Source organism: Thermobia domestica, chromosome 10 (assembly GCF_964235325.1).
Source record: "Thermobia domestica chromosome 10, izTheDome1.hap1.1, whole genome shotgun sequence".
Classification (NCBI taxonomy): Eukaryota; Metazoa; Arthropoda; class Insecta; order Zygentoma; family Lepismatidae; genus Thermobia; species Thermobia domestica.
The window spans coordinates 30,693,223-30,715,850 of NC_137463.1; the positions used below are offsets into that span (position 1 = coordinate 30,693,223).

The following is a 22,628-nucleotide window of genomic DNA, read 5'->3' on the forward strand; positions in this document are numbered from 1 at the left end:
TTTTGTGAATTAGCAACATTTCAAAGTGTATGTAGGTTCTCGTCTTTTAGAGCTCTTAGTCAACTTTAAACACGCATATGAACATTATTGTTTTTTTTTTTTTTTTTTTTTGCTGCATTAACCACACCTTTTGTTACATGGAACAGTTGCATTTCAATCATTGCACATCATTGTTAGCAATTATGTATAACCTCAAACCGGGAAGACGGCCATTTTGCTTTCCAAACACGAAACAAAATGGTTCCAGGCCTGACGACATGAAGGATACTAGTTCGGCGATATAATTTCAGTGTTTTTTCACAGACTTTCTTTGTGACCATACGGTTAACGTACAAGCCTCCAGCTCTAAAGACCCAAGTTCGATTCCCGGCGAGAGATCATGTGGTTCGGATCCCACGTTAAGTTCTAGGCCCACATCTCATGTAGCCTCGCTGGTAAAAGAAGCACTAAACTCAAATCAAAGCCAAATCAAAGCATAAAAATGGGAGTGAAATGTAAAAATCCACTAAGTTCTTTCAGACCATATTGAAAGGACTTGTTAAAGACATATAAATTGATCTAACTTGCCTTCGTAGAAACAAAAGATATAACCATATAGAACCAAGAAAATATGTCAAAAATTAGAAAATAAACTTATCAATCTAGATGAGTTGGGAACTCCAAGTACTGAACATGTGTGGTGCAGGTTAGTGTCATACAATAAAATTGTATACAAGTAAGAAAACATAAAATGACGTGGGTCAAGGTAGATTATAAATATTTGCTCTGAACATGTCATGTATATCAACAATATAAGCAGTAAGCGTGTTCCAAAAATGAAGCAAACACACTCCAAAAGTGAAATTTTATGTTTCAGGACGTCTTAATTTTTCACCAAACTTGGCAACTTAACCTGACAACCGTCCCAGTATATTTAAGATGTATTTTGGTCTTCTGCAATCACATATATTGTAGTGCCATTTTCTTTCGCGCTTAAGTATCAAGATGAGAGTCCTCGGTTCTTTTTCTTAGCCTGGAAAAATGTCTTTCAAAGTGATCTTACAAATGTATTTATATTACATCTTAAGTTGTATCTCGAGGCCGCGGTGACTCAGTGGTAGAGCGTTCACCTCTGGTGCTTGGGGTCCCGGGTTCGATCCCAGCCCCTGTCAAGTGAACTTTGTGGTGGACAAACACCGTGGGTTTTCTCGGGGTTCTCCCGTTTTCTCCCATTTTCTTCATTCCACCATTTCATTCATTACTCATCATCACTGTCTCCTTTAGCCTAACCGGCATAACCGTGGGACGTACAACTCAAAGATTTCATTTCATTTTAAGTTGTATCTTACCATTTACGAAGAGCAAAAGTGCTAACATCCTAATATTCATTAAAACTGCTATCTTCATTATTTCTGTAAGACGCGGGTTTATCGATTTGGTCTCTTTTTGTACTTTTAGTGTAGGATTCCCTATCTCACTTCATTATTTCTGTAAGATGCGGGTTTAGCGATTTGGTCTCTTTTTGTACTTTTAGTGTAGGATTCCCTATCTCACTTCATTATCTCTGTAAGACGCGGGTTTAGCGATTTGGTCTCTTTTTGTATTTTTAGTGTAGGGTTCCCTATCTCACTTCATTATCTCTGTAAGACGCGGGTTTAGCGATTTGGTCTCTTTTTGTACTTTTAGTGTAGGGTTCCCTATCTCACTTCATTATCTCTGTAAGACGCGGGTTTAGCGATTTGGTCTCTTTTTGTACTTTTAGTGTAGGGTTCCCTATCTCACTTCACTATTTCTGTAAGACGCGGGTTTAGCGATTTGGTCTCTTTTTGTACTTTTAGTGTAGGGTTCCCAATCTACGAGTATCTACAAAGTCGAATCTAGGCAAATCGTTATTATCTAGACAAGTTGAATCCTCTTTCATCTTTGTGAATCATTATTGTACCATTTATTCATGCATAACCGAAAAAGATATTCCGAAGATAAGATATACCAATCCATAGATCTTATTACGCTAAACAAACTGATATCATCATCATCATCATAGGTATTGTGCCATTATTGATAGATCGCTTGCCACAACTCAGAAGCTTTCATACTCCACGGTCTTCTGCTAACTTCTTCGTCTTCACGTACGATTTCTCTGTTTTAATATCTTCCATTACTTATTTTCTGCCACCATACCTTCTAGCACGTTCCTCATAATACAGTTTCTTCTTACTGTTAGTCAATATCCCATCAATTTCTCTTCCTTTTCTTAATACTATCTAAAATTCTTCTTTCCTCCCCCCACCATTTCTAATACACTGCCATTCATTTTCCGCTCGACCCATTTAGTTCTCTATATTCTTCTTCAAACCCATATTTCGGAAGCTTCCAGTCGTTTTTTTAAACCCTTTTCTTGTCAAGGACACTTGTGTTGCTCAGAAAAGTACTGGATGCGATTTCCTTGCCATTATAAAAGAATAGATAATTGCACATTTTAGTTACATGTTTTATTTAGACAAGGCTGTGATGTAATGTATCCCATAGGATACATTGCCAAAATAGGTAATCAAAGAATGAAAAATGTTCAAAAAATATGTATCCCAAAGGATACATTGTCAAGAAAAGGGTTAAACAATTTTGCATAATGTCTATGTTTCTGACCTATATAGTATAATACTCTACACGAAGCGTTTTATGAGTCTTCTTTCCAACTCTTTATTCAAGGTCCCACAAAAATTAACTTTTCTTCTTCCTAAAGTTTTCTTTCGCCAATCCTATTCTTGGTTTTATTTCATGTTTACACATCATATCATTACTAATAATATAATCGAAAACTAGTCACCTGTTCTATTTTCTCCCTTCCTACTTCTATATTTGATACCAACCGCTTCGCTCTAATCACCATGGCTTTTGTATTTCTAACGTTTATTTTGGGTGACTAAATTCTCATGTGGAGTTTTCGAGAACATCGAAAGAAACGAATATTTTTGTGAACCTAAAAATTGACGGTGTACGACAACCATGCCATCTATCAAGATGAAACTGATACTGAAGTATATCCTTATCGAGTTCTTCATTATGACGCAAGTAACACGATAGTACACTATATGGTTAATAAAGTGTAACCCTAAATTATGATTAACTCTCAGACTTTAAAGTTTTAATTAACTATAATATTGCACAAAGATAGATGCTGACGCACAATAATTGATTGATGACATCAAACTAGACGATAAAATGACGGGTAACATTTCATGCGAAACTTTTGAGAAAAAATAAATTTTTATTGCGCTAAAACGTATGTCATTTGTTATCAATAATACGAGATAGATTTTATTCTGCTAAAATAAATTGTGTATGCAACTTTTTTTTTTTTTTTAAAAGTCATTTCTTTTCTAGTAAGTTGGCAGCACTGAGCGTTACACGATTTTAATCTGTTCACTTTGTGGTTAGTAGTCATCAAGGATATTATAAAAATAAAATAGAGGATCTGCCCGAAGTCAAAAAAACAACCGAGCATCGATACGCTTGACTGGCTACTATTGTTTCCGCCATGAATGTTGGCGAAAAACAATGTGATCTGATAGGACGAAGTGGGCAGAGTGTTGGCGAAAGGCGAAAGTGTGACGTATGGCTTCACGATTTTGTTGTATAGGCAGATCCTCTATTTTATAACATCCTTGGCAGTCACAGAACGCTGAATAGCGCATGATCAACCGTGTAACGCTCAGTGCTGCCAACTTACTAGAACAAAAATGGCGGTCATTTCAAAAGCTGCGTTCTTTGTGGGACACTTTATATAAAAATACACTGTCAGCTAGCTGATGAAATCTATCTATTGTTGTTTTATTAGTTTTCGTTTTACGAAACAGAGGTATGGAGTTAAAATGACTCAAACGTCTGACGATATCAAGCATAGGCGGCGATTAGGGGGGCAAAGGGGGGCAGTTGTCCCCCACTTTTTTGAAGGGACCCATTAATGTATATAGTTTCAATTGGAAATATAAAGTTATTGTATGTAGTACTGGTTCATAGAAAAAAAATGCCATATAATATTTGCCGTTACGTGAGTACGTATTGGTTGTCTTCCCGTGTTAAGGAAGGTGCAGGAATTGGTTTTAATTGCCACGGAAAATGGCCCAAAAATTAACCTGTTGGAGCGCAACAATACCAGCGTACTTTCATTTCTTCTTACAAGGCCTCGATATGTTAGTCAGCCAAGTTGAAACTAATTGAGATATCATTTCGCAATAAATAAATAAATAAATAAAAAATAAAATAAAAATCTTTCACAAGTTATTCTTTAATTGCACAAAAATTGACAGTTCCTAAAATGTATTTTCTTTTTCCTAATAGTAAGGAATATTGATTAGAAAGAGAGTAATAAGAAACAACTTCTACCTTTTCCATTGTTTTGTAGTGTAATATACGAACATAAGTAGTTTGTTTACGGGTATACGAGTGTATATACAATTATAAATAAATTTAGTGACTTCAACATAATTCTAATAGGTTTTAGGGTTATTCTGTATAACTGGGGCGTGAAGTGATTCTAGGTATTGTGTTTTGATGCATTTTAAGAAAGTGAAAACTGCACCTAATGGCAACGAACATGTTTCGGGAAGTTGCAAAACTAAATATTTCTTTAAATGTCGTAGTATATGATTGTAGTATTTACTGTTTTTCATTTCCTATGAGTAATAACATACATTTAATGGCATGTGTGGAATTAAAAATATAAGTTGTCCATTAATCTTCAGTTTCAATATAACTTTCGCAAAACAAGCCTTATTATTCATTACTATAATTAATATTATCCTTTCTATTTATTTGTTTTGTAAATTTGTTATTAAATAATCTGATCACACAATTTTCCAGACAGAATTTTAAGATGTTCATGAGCAAGGAATCAACTTACACCTTCCTTGTTTAAGAGTACAAAGGGTTCATATCTATTTGTGTATCTCTTGTCAATTTACTTAACCCATTACCAGCCAAACACTTGTATCGTTGTTAATGTCATAAAATGTGTTTATTCATAACTGTTTGAGATATAAAGTCGACTAAAAGCAGGGAATTTAATAGGTGAATTCTGTATCATGCAGAAGAGACTGTGAACAAATGAGAGGAAATGAAATATTGGAAGAATATCTTTCCAAACACTTTCAAAAAATAGTAAAATAAACGTCCCAAAAAGAGGGACAATGGCTGATAATGGGTTAATAAAATAGAAATACGATATACGATATTTTAACTGAAAAAGATAGTATTCTATTAGTTATACAACCTTTTGTGAAGCAAAGTGTTAGCATCAATCATGGAAACTAACATTGATATACAAATATTCAGACTATGTCTTGCCCTCTCACTTTTAACGTTTAATCGCCGCCACTGATATCAAGGTTGTTGTTTTTAGGGATGCGCACGAGACGAGTCGAGACAGGATTTTCTTGCCAAAATTCGAGTCGAGGCACGGCTCTTTCAATAGAGAAATATACATTTTTCGAGTCGAGACATCACTTTTACAGCACATTTTCGAGACGAGACAGCCACAAATCTTGTCTCGTGCGCATCCCTAGTTGTTTTCGCCTTAATTAACCCATTTATATCTACTTAATCAACAGTTATATCTACTGCTCCTCAAATTTAGTAATTCTTGCTTCAACTTTGGAATTTTATTGTATCAAAAAAAAAAAAAACGTAATACACAAATTACTTTAAAAAAAATATTTATACCACTTACCCTTTGTCCAGAATCCTTCATGCTTTGGTACATTTGCAATTTCTTCGAATTTTCTCGGATATTGTGAGTTTCCTTGGCGATTCTTGCTGCCCACTTCTTAGCTTCCTTGTTCAGGGTCTGCACTGCGTTATGGTCCACGGTTACTTTGTCTATAGGGTCATTGTCACACGGCTCAAATTCGTACTGGATGTGTTGCTTCAACACAGGGTAGTAGAGGTAACAGCATTGCATATTGTAATCCCTTGTTAACTGCGAGAAATAAACAAAACAATCGGAATTCATTAGATATATTATTATAAACTACATGTGAAATTTTGGCTTTAAGTTAAGCAAAGTATATATATATACTTGGCAGAAGCAAATGTTTCTTATAGTAACTATGATTAAAGTGTAAATTTGTGCCTCAAGCTACGTGAAATGTTCAACTAATTTTATAGATTATAATATTTAAAATATAATAACAAATCTGAAATGCAATAGTTAAGTGTGATCGCTTGAAAAATGATAAGTGAAGCTCTGAGTGAAAAGTGTTCAATGAAAATTACTATTGTTCAATTAATTCAATTAAGGACTTTCCATAATAACGTTATTAATTGCATAAAATTTTTCTCTCCATAAGAATTAATACCTGCTTATAAACGCTATCAATACAAAGTTTTTGTTAATAGATGTTAACATTTGCCATTTATTTGACAAAAACTTACTAATAATGTTCAATTCTCTTAAGCTATTACCAATAGCTTGGATGCATATGAATTGTCTACCAATCAAAACGTGAGAACTTTGAAATCATGTTCTGATAACACTAACTGGACTGGCGGGATTTAAAGGATGAGGTTAGATTTACATCAAAGTTCTACCACTCGAGCGTGACGTAATATCACATGGTATTATTATGGGGCAAAGGTGGAATCAAACGAGCCCTGCGGTGCTTCTAACCCCTTCCTTGCTCAGCTATGTTTCATAACGTAAGTAAATCGCTCTTTTTATCAATAAAGTTGTGTGTGCAAAGTGGACTAATTACCATGTGACATCACATCACGACCAGATGGTGCAATTTTGATGTAAATTTAACTACCTCTGAGATGAAATTGTGACAGTTGAGTGTAGTAGTCTGTGATGGTGTAATTTCAATGTAAATCTAACCTCACCCGTGGACAGATACACAATTCAACAACGCATAGAATTATAGGAACTTACACATTACTACGGACAACAAGAAAATACCATGGGTATCAAAAAAAAATACGTAGAATGCATTCGGTAAAGCCAATGTTTTCAATCTAAAATGAAAGTAACCAGTTTTGCATCAAAATTTTATTGCGGCATGTTGTTTCTCTTTGCTATCTCAAACATGTAACTCAAATTTTCAAGTAGAATATGAAATACGTGAATATGCAGAATACGTACTAAACGATCATCGTTCAAGACAACTGAGCTCAAAATAATTAAATCAATATGCATTCGCATATTCCGTGATTTCTACTACGTAGTGATACTGCACTGGTCAAGAAACGCACTAAACTACATATTTAATATTTTAAACTTATAGACCAGGCGCATATATATTGATTGAGTAGGCAAAAAAGCAGACTGAAGACTATAAATTCAAATGGAAATACTAAACTTCGCTCGAATATTTAAAAATGTACAAAAAACGCTGTTATGAAAAATATATTCATATAATATGTGAGACAACGTTAGGCTTAAGTCTCTTTAACCTCACCCTTTTTTGAATTTTAACGTCATGAAGCTTGACTTAGATTTACCGATTTCACCACCCAATACAATGCGTGGATGTGTTCCGGTCAATCATTCTGAAACTTTACAGTGTTACAGGCTTACAGTGTTATCAGATTGCGAATAAGTTATTTTGTTTTGTTAATTTTTGTTGTTGTTGTTCTATATTTTCACTGTTATCATTGTTATCAGTTAATTCAAATATATGTTACCGTTCGTGGTATAGTTCTTTAAATGCTTTTTTTTTTTTTGTCGTATTAAATGAATTCTATCGAGATCTTCCGATGTGTCACACGTGGAGCAAAACATTTGATTGGTATAGAGCCCAGGGCCCACGAGTCGTTGTGGTCACAATAATACCTTAACACGTTACACAGAATGTTTCAAAATGAACATCGGGGTCTTAAGGCTTTGTAGTATTTATTACATTTAACGTACAATTATAAATAATGCATCAAATGTAAATTCAACTTAAACAGTTTTTGCTACAGGTGTTCAATGTGAACATCAGTCATCACACGGCACACATCGAATCGATAGGCGAGAAAGGCCCATAAACATCGGCCAGGATATGGAACAAAACACATTCAATTTCGGGGAGACATATTATGAGTGTTCACATCACCATTTACGTGAAATGTCGATTTATCACTGAAGACGACACGATCCATCGTCATGCAGCAACATTTTATTTCAAAGTTGGCACTTAAACCGTAGTTTGTAGGCTTTAGAGTTTGTAGCAACTACAAACGATAAGAACGTAGCTTTAAGCGTTTCTCTAAAAGTTCTCCACAGAGATTATTGCACTATAACTACAGATTCAGTCTTTGCAAAATGTAAAACACAAAAAGCTTTCTGCACACTGGTCGCCATCTTTGCTACTAGCGCTTTCTAACGGCAGACAGAGGAAACAGTGCATGTGCACGTGTGTGTACAAAACTGTTTGAGCTACTCTTTTTTATTTGATGTGTTATTTATAATTATAAGTTAATTATAATAAATACTACAAAGCCCTTATATTCATTTTGAAACACTTTTTATAGAATATTTACAATTTGTCGTTGAAAGGTCTTCGCTACTTGATAATCACGAAGTTCTTAAATCTCTGGATGGCTTGTGTCCTTTAGCTATCCATTCATCTGACAAATTTGCATCATAAAATTCACATTTGTTTCCTATTTAATTGCAGTATTAGAGATCTTCATCAGCTTATAACAACTAAAAATAAAATATTAATGATCACATCATCTTACAATCTTTGCCTTATTTTTTTTTTCATAGTATTTCTTCCGTGAAAGAGGGCGTACCCTTTAACAAATCAGTACCAATTTGTGACTAATGTGTGATCAACAATTTACAATTTCTGATGACTCTTTTTCAGTGTGTGAGTGTACTGTATAAGCATGTGGTGAGTGTAGTTTACTTCAGTATGTGAATGTATCCACGTGAGTGTATTTCACCTAGAATATTAAAACTAAAAGAAATGTGCATATTTCAAATCCAATCTCTTTTTTTTTTTTTTAATTTTTAACAAATACTATATATATATCTTTAACTTTTCTTAAAATCTTACCTGCTTTGAGATGTTTACGAATGTATCTAATGCACAATGTTGATATGTAATCACTTTATGGAGTAACAGGAACATTCATTCACCTATATGACATACACAGTATGTGACCTAAATCTAAGTTTGGAGTAATAGGGATTTACTATCACTTGCTGTGCATGATAATCACTAATTCTTATTATTCATATAAAACTCTCAAAAGTGAATTAGATGCAACACAACATTAAAAATGCAAAAGACAGATAAAGAAATAAGAAGAAAAAATAACGAGTTGGTTAAAACGTTAAAAGGGTAATAAACAGATCAAGTAGAATGTTGCTGATGTTATAGATTCGCTCTGTTGAAAAACATGGCAGCTATAACTTCTTCAATTCTATTTATAATAAAGATTAGATCGCCAGATATACGTTGGAAATTGAACTCTTGTCCAAAAATTTTAAGATTCTGGTGCTATAGACGAGGATTCTCGAAGTTAGTGAAATGCGTTGTTACTGATAGCTGACATATGCCTCGCTAATGGCATGTTCAAGATGTTTCCTGCGAAGTAATAGAGCCTTCCTCTATGATACTGTGGTCCCAGATTTGATTCCGGAATTGCAAGATGGTTGCAAGAATTGTTAGAGATTAGAAGACAGCTCCCCAAACAATTTTCAACTTTACAGTCTATCTGAAGTCACTTTTTTTTTTAAAAAAAGTCAAAATCTCTCCGATTTTTTTCTCTCGGTACGACTTTGGGTAGGGGTACAAGTTGACGAAAAGGGCTGTGAATTTAAAAATGTCTACTTAAGTGCTGCTTTATGTTAACTAGGAACAGTCATGTCCTTTTTGCCTTACGAAAATAAATTACTCCAATCATTTTAAAGTTATTGGTAGCAAAATTAATTAAGGAGGAGTAATTAGTTTGATATTTATTGCGAAGTTCAATGATGTATCGAACAAGTTCTGAAGGTATTTTCTACAGGTTTACACCATATTTAAGCCGTGTTCAGGTAGATATGACGAAACACCATACAATTTTTACACCACACAGAATTTATGGTAACCGGTAACACATTTAAACATAATTTCAAAGATATTGATGGTAATCTTTATTGATAGAGAAAGAAATATTCAGGTTAGTAAAACCTGGAAATATTCCTTATTCTCATCGTTTGTTTGTTTGTTGAAATTCATTGCTCGTTTTCAGTACCAAGTCTATATAAGACATTGACCTACAGTATAATGTGAAATCTGAACTACGATAATGCATAGAATGACTTCCCAACGGGATCAAACCCAGGACCACGTGGACCAATGATGCGCGTGCTAGCCGCTAGACCTGAAGGAATGCCATTACATTCAACATGTTGGTGTAAATATATATCATAGTCATAGATAAGAGTAAGTTAATTACTAAAAAAAAACTAATCGGCTATGATAATCATACATTTTACTGTAATTTAGAATTTTTGTTAACTATGCTACACCTAGTAGCAAGAAAGCTTTCGGCTAGTTGGTGCATGCTTGGCTTTTTTCTTTCTACGCTTGCATTTGAAACGCATGCTTTCATACAATCTGCCTTTTGTTGTATTTGTTAGCGATGCTTTAGACCCTTCGTACAGCGCCATAGCATCACTGGCCGTTCATTGGCTCTTTACTTCTAAAACGATTGCGTCAAGCTTGAATGGAACACTGAATGCAAGATTGCCCCATATAACTTTGTTACTGGAATCCAACTTGCGGCATGCTTGCACATTTTCCAATCAAGCTGGATGCAAGCTTGGCAGACTTGCAATTCAAGCTTACAACAAGCAGTTTGCAAGTTATCTCTACTACTAGGGACTTTTCCCCATAATTTTCTTGTTTTCATTTAACTAAGATTAAAACTATTGATTATTCTGCAACATTCTGCTTCCTAATTGGTCTAACCAAAAATAATTATTGGGTACACCAACGCCAAGTGAAATCACAACTCCTCGCACTCATCTAGGAAATGAACGTACAAATCACAGGTATACAAAGATGAAATTATGTTAAGATGTATAATGATAATAACAATAATCAAATGGTAAATAAGTGAATTGAAAACAAATAAACAAACAGGGCAACAAATAACAGTAAAACACTTCATATATGAAGAAACAAGACTTGTTAAACAGCAAGCACAAATGTGTAAATATATACGTAAACAGGATTTTTAAAAAATCAAACAATAATATGCAGACGCAAACATAGAAACAAAAGTGAAATATTTGCGTTCCATGCTATAGTTATTCAGTATATTTTGTACTTTGCAAAAAAAAAGTGTTTACAATAGAATATAGGGGGAAGATTTTCTTTTAAAAAATAGTTAAATCAAGCAATCCAAATAAATTTTAAAAAATTAAATTAAACAATTAAAAAATAATAAAATAAAAAATTTTTGGATTTGGGATCTGTAAGAGTACACTAACCTTGAAGTATACCTTCATAACCAGTCAGATGGGATAACGGATTAAGCAAAGAAGATAAAAGAAATGAATTAACGTTTTAATTTCTTTTTTTGGAAATAAGGGAACAAAGAAAGTCTATGCTTAATTTGTTTTTAATCATATATATAATAAAAGGAACAAACTTAATTAAAGCACATCAAGAAAGAAGATAAGAAGCATTGAATTATATTTTAAAAACATGTTTTTTGTTTTCTTTTTAATTATATATATATATATATATATATATATATATATATATATATATATATATATATATATATATATATATATATATATATATATAATGTGATTGCAAGTGTATCTTTGTTTTAAATATATATTTCTAGTTTACTTTATCTTACTTCTGTTTCTTTTTTAATAAAAAGTAAGGCTTACTTTAGTTTTCTGCATTATTCTTATTTCGTAATCATCGTAATGGTTTTTCCCTAAATTGTTAAAGTTAATCATCATTTACGACATGTCCACGAATTTATTTTTAAGAATGTTTAAATTTTGATTAAAGGTTTGAATATTTTATATTTATCGCTAAAACTTTTATATCTGAATTAACAAGAATTTTAGGGAAAAAAAAGAAGAATCGAAAGATTGCGATCTTGTCCAAGAATTAGTTTTTGGATCAGGGACCACAACATTTTTAAACGGTCCCTAAATCGAGTTTTCGTTTTCGTTTTTTTCCTTCGGAATAAGCACATCATATTGAGTTAAGTAAAAGTTTGGGTTTGGCTACACTATATGTAGTTCTCCAGATATAAGGGGTACAAGAAAATTTTTGATTAAAATATATTGGATCATTTGATGCATTTTTGGGTTAGGGACCACACAATTTTTGAACAGACCCTAAATCGAGTTTTCGTATTTACTACGGAATAAACATCATACTGAGTTAAGAAATAGTTTGAGTTTGCCTACAGTATATGTAGTTCTCCAGATATAAAGCTTACAAGAAAACTTTTAAAATATATTTGATCTTTTGATCCAGAAACTAAAATTGATTTTATATAGGGCCTATAAAATGATAAATAAGTAGTTTTCCTCATATTCTTGAGAATTTTTGAATATTGAGTTTTTTTTAGAAAGATCGAAGTAATTTATTGTTTATACAAAATTTTTCTATATTACTTATAAATTGATTTTATTAAATTTGAAACCTTTTTATAAATTAAGTTAAATAACTAATATTGGTTTCATATATAAAATGATCCTAATTAGTTTTCTGGGGGCCGAATTTTATAGCAAAACTTAATTTGTTTAAAAAGACTAAAGTAATTTATTGTTACCATCTAACATAAGATCTTTGAACACTGCATGTAAATCGATTTGTTTTGAAAAAAAAATTAAGTTTTGGTGATTTTTAGAACTTGAACCATTGGAAAGTAAATCTATTAAACATTGAAGTATTTCTCTAGTTCTACTTAGTTGTCTATAATAAATAGAAGTCTTGTTTTTCTCAATTAAAGAGAAAAAGCGTGAACTGAGTAATTATTGTGGTAGTTTTTCTGTGTAAAGCCGAATACCCTTGTTTGATTTCTAGAATTATGATTAACATTTAAGATTTTTTTCAAACTATACTTTTTTCATTATTTGGGGAGTTGGCATTAACGCATGATTTAACTTGTTTTTCATTACTCTTCCTGTCTTTCATTACTTTACCCGGGTTTGATTCCGGGCGGGAGTTCATGTGGTTCGGATTCCACGTTAATAAGTAAGTCCACGTCTCATATAACCTCACTGCTGAACGGGACGTTAAACCAAAAATCACCTCACCACCTCTTTCATCACTTTCTTAAAATTTAGAGAAGTAATGATGTACGATCATTCCCGACCATATAGATGATTTCCAATCATATTATGCAGCCTCATCAAGACTGAGCTTCTACTACATTCAAATAGATACCACCATACGTGATAATCTTTCAAAAGTTTTTAAAAAACTATATTAACCTGACTAAAAGGATGCTCTTTTATTTTAAAAATTAAAGTTGATTTCTTTGTATGTATTTCCAAATATCCTTTATTTCTCAATAGTATTCTTCATCTTTGAAGAAATAAATGTTGGTGTGGCAAAAGAGTAGTCCCGGAAAGCAAGAGTTCTGCATACTCTTACCGATATATTTATCTTTTTTAAGAGTTGTTTTTTGCATTTATAAATTATAATAGTTGTTAAATAACGTTTATGATATTATGATTCTTCTCAGGAAATAATATAGTTTTTTAAAATTATTTTTTTTAATAAAAAATAGTTTGTCATTTGATCTATGCTATCTGCTAATGCTCTTCGTCTGTGAGGTAATTGATGACTGTAAAACGAAAATAACCTGTGATTTAAATATTCAGAAGGTTTCAATATAAGCATAGATGAAAATTGTATTAACAGAAGAACTTAAGATCATTGCAGTAACACGTACTACAAAAGCATCATCAGTAGTCAATGAACGTTAGCTGAATTTTAGTTAGGTAATGTATGAATTATTCATAATAGTTGAATAACACGTCAGCTTTCATAAAAAAGATGTTTCTGATTGTCTAGAACAAAGTTTGGTTCTTTATGATTCAGGTGGAATCTCAAACGTTCTCACTATCCTGGATAAACATCGAAAATTGTGATACTAACAAGAATCGAGCTAGCAGCCACAGTACACGAAAGCCAAGCGACCTAGCTATTTTGTTTTTACATATATATGATATACCCATTTATCAAATTAAATTATGAAACTGAAATTACACTTATTAAAAAGTGCTTTCCTTTGAAAGAATAATTATATATAAAATTTGCAATTATTTATCAAAGTAATAAGATAATCACAATTTTCAGCGTAAAATTTCAATGAAACATGCATTTCTTTTAAATTTTATTTCTTTGTGTTCAGTACATTTATAAATACTGTTCCTGTTATGAACAATTCCATTTCGTATCTAAGAAACATACAGGAGCTAATACTTCTGCTGTCACAGTAAGTATTTTGATAATAGGGTACAAGCTGGTAGTTTACTGATTTAATTGTTGTTCGGATGACATTGTGTGAAGCAACTGCAAAATAACAACCAGCTATGATTTCGGAGGTGACCTGTGACAGAGGAGAATTTCCCCCGAATCATATCTTCGTTCATACTCAATCTGTATTACACAGTGTGGCCAGAAAGTCCATTCATAGCCGAACTAAATGTGTGTAACAATGAAAGATGTTAAGATATTTACAGAAACTAAATACAACTTTCTTACAAGGCTGTCTATAATCTTTATTATAAATTAATTAGAAATGTTACAGTTTAGGAAGTATATCACTTCCTTCTTCAGGCTACTATTCCAACTCTTTACAAGGCTGTTTATAATCTTTATTTTTAAGATGGATACAAGGCCTTTTTATCATAATATTCATGTAAGATATTTACTGTAAGATCATTGATATTGCAACAATGGTTCTCATGTGAAATTGCGACGTGACTGCCACGTGACTCCCCACGGAGAGAGAAGAATAAAGTATGTGCATTGACCAGTTCATTTCTTGCCTTTTAGTGTTTGGTGAACAACAATGACATAACAGTGACATTACTTTGAAGGAACGCTTTGAGACCAGAGTGTAGGTCTACAAACCGCAGCACAGCAACAAAAATATGCCACAGGGGATGGATACATTTCGTGAACGGTTCGGTAAGGAGCCGCTAAGTCATCAGACTTTGATTACGTGGGAGAAGAAAGCTTTCTGCCCGGGAAGTGTTTTGGATGAGCTTCTCTCTGGTTGCCCATCAACCCGAAAGGAAATGTGTGCAAACGTTAGTGCATCAGTGATACATTCACATTGCAAGTTGACCAGAAAGCGTTCTGTAGGATTTGGAATTGCAAGGAGCAGAATGCAGATACGCAGAAAAATGAACGTAGGAGTGCACACATTTCGGCCAATGGCCATCAATGAACTAACCGACGTTGACTTAAACTGCTGGCAGAAAGCATGCAGATCTTGTTGGAGGCCTTCCCCACCATTCCCGCTCGGAAGTGCGTTCTTTTCCCTTATCAATATGCTATTTATCGAAGTTAATGGGATAAGAACATCTCCACATGGGCAAAGGACAACCCATATTTTTATCATGAAATTGAGAAGGCTCTTCCGCACGTCATATTTTGGGCGGGATTGACTGAACAACACATCTTTGATCCTTACTTCTTTGAATGTTCCATGACCGAGGTTACTTATCTGGAGATGTTGAATGACTGACTTCTTCCACAGCTGTAGAATCTGGGCATCAACAACAAAGTTGTTTACCGACACGATGGAGCTCCTGCTTACTTTCCACTATGTCTGAACGCACTTCTTACTGGCTGGTTGATATGACGTCTGTCCCCAAATTCACCAGCCCCTTATCCTTGACCGTTTTGAAGTCCGAACCGTACGACACCAGACAATGCCCTATTGGGCATCATCAAATCATACATTAGGAAGAAGCTGTAAGTAGACAATGATGCTCTGTGGGTAAGTGTGCTTGAAGCCTTCCAGCTTGTGATGCCTCAGCTGCTAAAGCGGATGATGAGGAGGAAATGAAGGCATATGAAGCTGTACAAGGATAATGGAGGTCCATATACGGACGAGTATTTTCGAAATACACTGAACTCTAGCCATAAGGCATTGTGAACGGGGTTACGCTTGGCAACAATGTAGGAAAAATGAATGACGTTTATATCGCGATCACGAATCATGACCTACATAGTTGTTGGCGTGGGTTCAAACTCTGCCTATTAAAGTTTTTTTTATTATTTTCAAAAAATTTTATAACACTTCTTTCGTTAAAATAAGACTAAAAATAATATTTAAAAAGTGATTTATTTTAACGATTATTTTTAAAAATTTTCATTAAACTTCTTTCATTAAAATAAGTTTGCCCTTGCACTTATACAGATTCATAAGAAAAGTAGTAGTAGTAGTAGTAGTAGTAGTAGGAACGGGTTAGAATGCAATTCAGCATTCATTTGTTTCCGTGCGATGTTGCCAAACGTAATGCCTTCTGGCTAGGGCTGAGTGTATTTCGAAAATATGCTATACGGACGTTTTGGACAAATAACTGCAAGTATTATTCAGGTAGGAGTGTAATAAGTGAAGATATAAAGGACTTTCTGGCCACCCTGTATATTTGCAGTACTATTTTTATTCCTCGCTGTTTATTGAAAGTTCTTCTCGGGGCGAAATTTGATAACGGTTATTAACATTGAGCTATTTTCAGAACATAGACTGAAAATTAATTTACTTCATTGTTCATACATTTTTGAGAAACATACTTTGAATTCTAACAATTCTTTTAAACATAAATTTTAACTAATTGCATTCTAGAAGTACACAAAAGCTTCTATTTTCTTCTTAAAACCTTTCAAAGACTTCAACTAAATAAAGTACGTAGACAAGAAACGCACAGTTTCGAAATATCCAATCCTGAACAGATGATGTAACCATCTACGGAAAAATTAAGGTAAAAAAATATAGTTTAATTATTAGCAGAGATACTAATATAGAGATCTATATTTCCATTAGATTCGGAATGAATTCGGTCATTTTATGAAGTGTATTAAATATGTAGTAAGAACATAAACATAACGAAATAAAACTAAACAAATTTGCTCGTTTCACTGAAATTACATCATATCAGTAAAATCTGTGTTTGTAAATTATATTATTTATAGGAAACTTAACTTTAAATTAGAACGACAGTTTATTTAATAGTATACGTATATATTTTATAACTGTAAAAAGAAATATGTTTTATTTACTTCTTCTATTACTTCGATTAAGAAAGAAAACTAGAAATTGACAATTAAAAAGAAAATTTATTGTATTGCTTATAAGTTCTTGTCTTTCCGTTTACAGATTGAAAAATATTTCTATTACTCGCCCATAAATGTTTCTTTTTGAATGTTAGTTGCATTAGACATACCATAGCCCTTATTATTTTTGTAGCATCCCATGTACAATTTTAGTAATTTGCCAGAAAACCCAAAATTGCTGAACGACTTCTATTATTATTATTATTATTATTATTATTATTAGTAGTAGTAGTAGTAGTAGTAGTAGTAGTAGTAGTAGTAGTAGCAGTTTAAGTAATATATTTTCAAAATTCAAATTGAACTGAAAGTTCCTCTAAAACTAAAATAATTTGCACTTTAAAAATTCAAGACTTTAAGATATTTGGCATTTGTTACTAGTTCCCTTCCAAAATTCTCAAGAAACAACACTTTATCTCATCTAGTTTTAGCAAATTTTACGTGACTTTGTTGTAGTAATATGAAGGAGAACATTTTTTAAAAATGTGTTACAATACTGTGTTGCAAATATTTTACTTTTGTTGGTCTGGATGGCAATTTTTAAAAAGTATTACAATACTATCTTGCAAATATTTTATTTTTGTTGGTCTGGACGGCAATTTTTTTTAAAGTATTACAATACTACCTGGCAAACATTTTATTTTTGTTAGTCTGGACGGCAATTTTTTAAAATGTATTACAATACTATCTTGCAAACATTTTATTTTTGTTGGTCTCGATGGCATTTTTTTTTTAAAAAAAGTATTACAATACTACCTGACAAATATTTTATTTTTGTTGGTCTGGACGGCAATTTTTTAAAAAGTTTTCCAATACTATCTTGCAAATATATTATTTTTCTTGGTCTGGAAATAATGTTCAATTTTTAGATTCATTTGTATAAAAAAATTGTTAAAGAACAAGGAAAATGAACTTTTAAGGAAAAAGAACCGAGTTATTTTCACACAAATATTTAAACTTTTAGTAAACAATAGGAAAAAGAAAGAAAAAAAACTACCTAATTTGAGATAAGATAGAGTTTCTACTAAGAAGTAAGTGATGTCACACAAAGTTAGTCAAAAACTAAAGAATCTGTAGAGTAAAACAAAAACATAAGAGCAATTTGAAAGTCAATAATTATTAAAGCTCTTTCGAGAAGAAAATACAAATGCACTACAATAACCACAAAATATACTATAAAAATATTTGGATACAAAGTTAAGATATTCAGGATAACTTTGGTTAAAAAAGTATCTCACTAGCCATGATTATACCATCAATTTTTTAAAGGAAAGATATTTTAAGTTTTCAGTTTTTGTTGAAGCAGAAAATTCAGTAAGCCTTAACATTTTTTTTTCGATGAAGAATACTTGTATTAAGATTTCGAATAAAAAAAATGAAATATAGATATATATATACACACACATGTAAATAAAGTATGTTAGAAGTATTCATCGAAGGTAAGAAATAGAATCAAATTTGACAAAATGCTTTTCATGTCATGCTTACTAATTAAAATAGTTTGCAGTTCAAAAAACTAAGAGAAAGTATTTTTTTAAAGAAAAAAGATACTAAAGAAAAATTTTTAACTTGTAATTTTGTCTATCTGTTATAACAAGAGTTTTAAATAGATAAAGAGTACAGAAATCTACTACTCATGCTATGAAAAACATTTTGTACAATACATAAGAGTGCAAGGAGACGATTAATAACAACACTACATATGAAAAAACATTAAAAAAGAGCTGAGGTAAAAATGCATTTATACACTATGTCAAGGCAGCCTATGTGTAGATAGTTACCTTTTATTCATACTTATCAGCAAGTGTATTCTCACCTCAGATATTAAACACCAGTCAAAATATAATTCACCTCTTTATTTCTTTTTACAAATATTATTTACTGGTATTCAATCTTGAGTGGTAATCATATTTTGAAAAATATTATTAAAACAGTTTGGTTGGTAAAATCTCATCTTGCTGCATCGTCAAGTCTAAACGTTGTAGGAATACCAATACATTTACCTGAGATTACTAGATAGAATTGGGTTCTGAAAATTTGAATATTATTTATATACATCATGATAGATCACACCTGTTGTCTGAAAAAGATCTTTGACGTTTGGTAGACAAAAGTTGTGTCCGTGGCTTTTCTCAAGTTTCTCTCATTCCAATTAACTTTTATATATTGTCCATTTTTTGGCCTACATAGCATAACTGTTAGCTACTTCAATTAAATATCATTTCGTTTTGAACATGTGAAAGTAAAATCGACAACTTTGATATAACATCTAACATTATATTGTAGGTTATAAGATACGCGTACTTCTTTTCCTCTTAGCTCAGGCCTAATCACTGCGAAATTAAAATACCGCTAATTTTACAGTAATTATGTGATATCTTCAAATAGATAAAAAAATAATTGAAATGTGGAACAAGAGCGCTCTAGACAATATTATTTTGCATGAGGTACCGTTATCACGAGCCACCTAGTAGCTTTCTGTTTGCAGCCATTTAGAAACGCGAAAATAAATGCCGATTTTCTAAATGGTTGGAAATAGAAAGCAGATAAGTGAATAGTGATATCTATATCTTTTGTAAAATAATATTGTCTAGGGCGCTCTTGTTCCACTTTTCGATTATATGTTACCTATTTTAAGATATCACGCAATTACTGTAAAATTAGCGGTATTTTAATTTCGCCGTGATGAGGCCTCTTAAGTTACAGATACATTGTGAATAATTAGAAGGTTAGCTTCTATTTATTTCTTCTCTCACTTTAACTTATCCATAAAAGCCAGCTATATCTTGTAAAAATTGCAAGAACATTGAAAAATGCGTTAGAACGAGAAACAATGCATTTTAAAAATTGATTTGAACTATTTCTTGTTCATTAATTGGTTAGATGCAGTTTAACATTCCTTCTCAACACCGAGTCTGTGTGAAACGTGGATCTTCAGCTTAAAGTGGCATCCGAACCACCATAATGCATTCTATTTTCAAGTCTTTCCCATCGGGAATCGAATCCTGGACCATTTCATGTTCACAACCATAAAAAGGAAACGATTAAGATAAAGGAAATATTACATTAGTCATATTTTGTAAAGGAAATACTACATTAGTCACATTTTGTAAAGGAAATATTACATTAGTCACATTTTGTAAAGGAAATACTACATTAGTCACATTTTGTAAAGGAAATATTACATTAGTCACATTTTGTAAAGGAAATACTACATTAGTCACATTTTGTTTAATTTGTCTATCAGATGCTAGTATTTTATTGACTCACATTGCTTTCTTTTAGCTGTAGTTTTCATCTTCCCAATTCAGTGGATAGAGTGCGTTTCTTTGATGCACGAGGTCCTGTGAACAATTTCCATTGAGAAAGTACCAAACCTACTACAGTGGTTCAGATTAAACATTAAACTCTAAGTCTCATCCTATACAGTGATAATTAGGGCCCGGAAATTGAGGAAAATTCCTCTTTTTTACGAGTGCCCGAAGGCGAGGCTTAACATAATATATATGTTCATTTTGGCTCATTGTAGGCTAGAAAATGGATTTTATTTGTCCTTTTTTGCCTTTTTCTGCGCTTTTTTTGTTTATTGGTCTTTTTAAAAGTTTTTTATAGGTCTTAACGTCTTTTTTGGTACTTCATCTTTCGACAATAAATTTACTGACCATTAGTTCGAATCACCACCATCTCTTAAACACCTTTTCTTTAGTGAAGAAAATTCAAAAGATAAGACATTCTTAAACGACTGGACTAAGACCAGATCTGGAACAATCACAAGTCAGATAAGGAGGGGTAACAATGTCCTCCAGCAGGGGGTGAGGGTGGGGAAGTTTTCTTATTTTAGTTTGTGCATTATATTCATTAAATAGGTAATTCTAATTAGATTGGCTCTTATTTTGGCGTCCTTTTTTCCAGTTTTTAAGTCTTTTTATGAAGATATTTTTAGATCTTTTTATAGGTCCTTTTAGGCAATTTTTAGGTCTTCAACTTTCGAGCCCTAGTTATAATATACTGACACAGGACGAAAATGCAAATCAATTATTCTTGCAATTTTTGGAAAACTTTTAAAAATTAAAAAAAAAAACTCAAAATTTGAAGAAAACAATGTAGATTTTTATGATAGCATATGGTAGATATATAAACATTTAACCAAAACAATGTTTCGTTAAAAATGTTCCTTGCTTTGTATTCATTACTATCAATAAAAATCATCGTAGCTAAAAGAAAATATTTCTTTTTTTACTGTTATCAGTAAAAAGTCTTCATAAAATGGAAAAGATGATTCTCTTTATTGTCTACAATAAAAGAAATCTCCGGCAATTGAGAATGTTTTTGTTCTGTTCTTATATATTTTTTAAAGAATTGAAAGAGTAAAAGATCAGAAAAAAAAATCATTTTGTTATTGAGTAAAAAATCCAACAATAGAATATATTCTTCTCTTTATTGTTATTAATAAAAATCACTCTTTGTCGTTAATACCAAATATTGTGTTATTGTTTTATTGTTATCAATAAAACATATCATTTCTTAAATAAAAATAATTGTTTTATTGTCGTCAATAATATATAATCTTATTAAATAAAACTTATTCTTTATTTATTGTTATCAATTAAATATTTATTTTCTTCAATGAAAATATTAATGTTATTCTTACCAATCAAATATATTTTCCTTAATAAAATTATTCTTTCATTTATTGTTAAAAACAAAGATCTTTGCTAACTGAAACAATTTCTTGTTTTATTGTTATCAATAAAATATTCACCTTCTTCGATAAAAAAAACATTAGTTTTATTCTTATCGGTAAAATATCTTCTTTAATTAAACTGTTCTTTGTTTTATTGTTAAAAATTAAAATCTTTGCTAATAGAAGCAATTTTCTTTGTTTTATTATTATTAGTAAAATAATTATTTTCACTAATATTGCTCTTCTAATTTTCGCTAATAATCAATAAAATATTCCTCTTCTTCAATAAAAATATTCGTTTGTTATCAATAAATTATCTTTCTCTTGAATAAAAATATTCTTTCTTTTATTGTTGTCAATAAAACTTTTCTTTAATAAAATTATTCTTTGTTTTACTTATAGAAATAAAAATCGTCTTCACTAATAGGAACAATTCCTTTGTTTTATTGTTATCAATAAGATATTAATTTTCTTCAATGAAAAGTGTTCGTTTTATTGCTATCAATAAATGTTCTGCTGCTTTAGTAACACTTTTCTTTGTTTTATTTTTATCAATAAAGCATTCTTCTTTTTCAACAGAAAATATTCTTGGTGTTGTTGTTATCAAAAATTGTCAATATTAAAATATTTTTCGTTTTATTATTTTAAACAAA

At 31.7% G+C, this 22,628-nt stretch overlaps 1 protein-coding gene across 4 annotated transcripts in view; it reads right to left on the bottom strand.

Annotated features, from left to right (window-relative positions):
- LOC145662395 (protein nervous wreck-like) overlaps window positions 1-22,628 on the bottom strand; it is a 554,721-nt gene that overhangs the window by 169,127 nt on the left and 362,966 nt on the right. For all 4 annotated transcript variants that reach the window (XM_081727930.1, XM_081727929.1, XM_081727928.1 and 1 more), the window contains exon 10: window positions 5,708-5,956. In XM_081727930.1, the coding sequence (XP_081584056.1) occupies window positions 5,708-5,956 (249 nt within the window). The remainder of the gene's footprint in view (window positions 1-5,707; window positions 5,957-22,628) is intronic.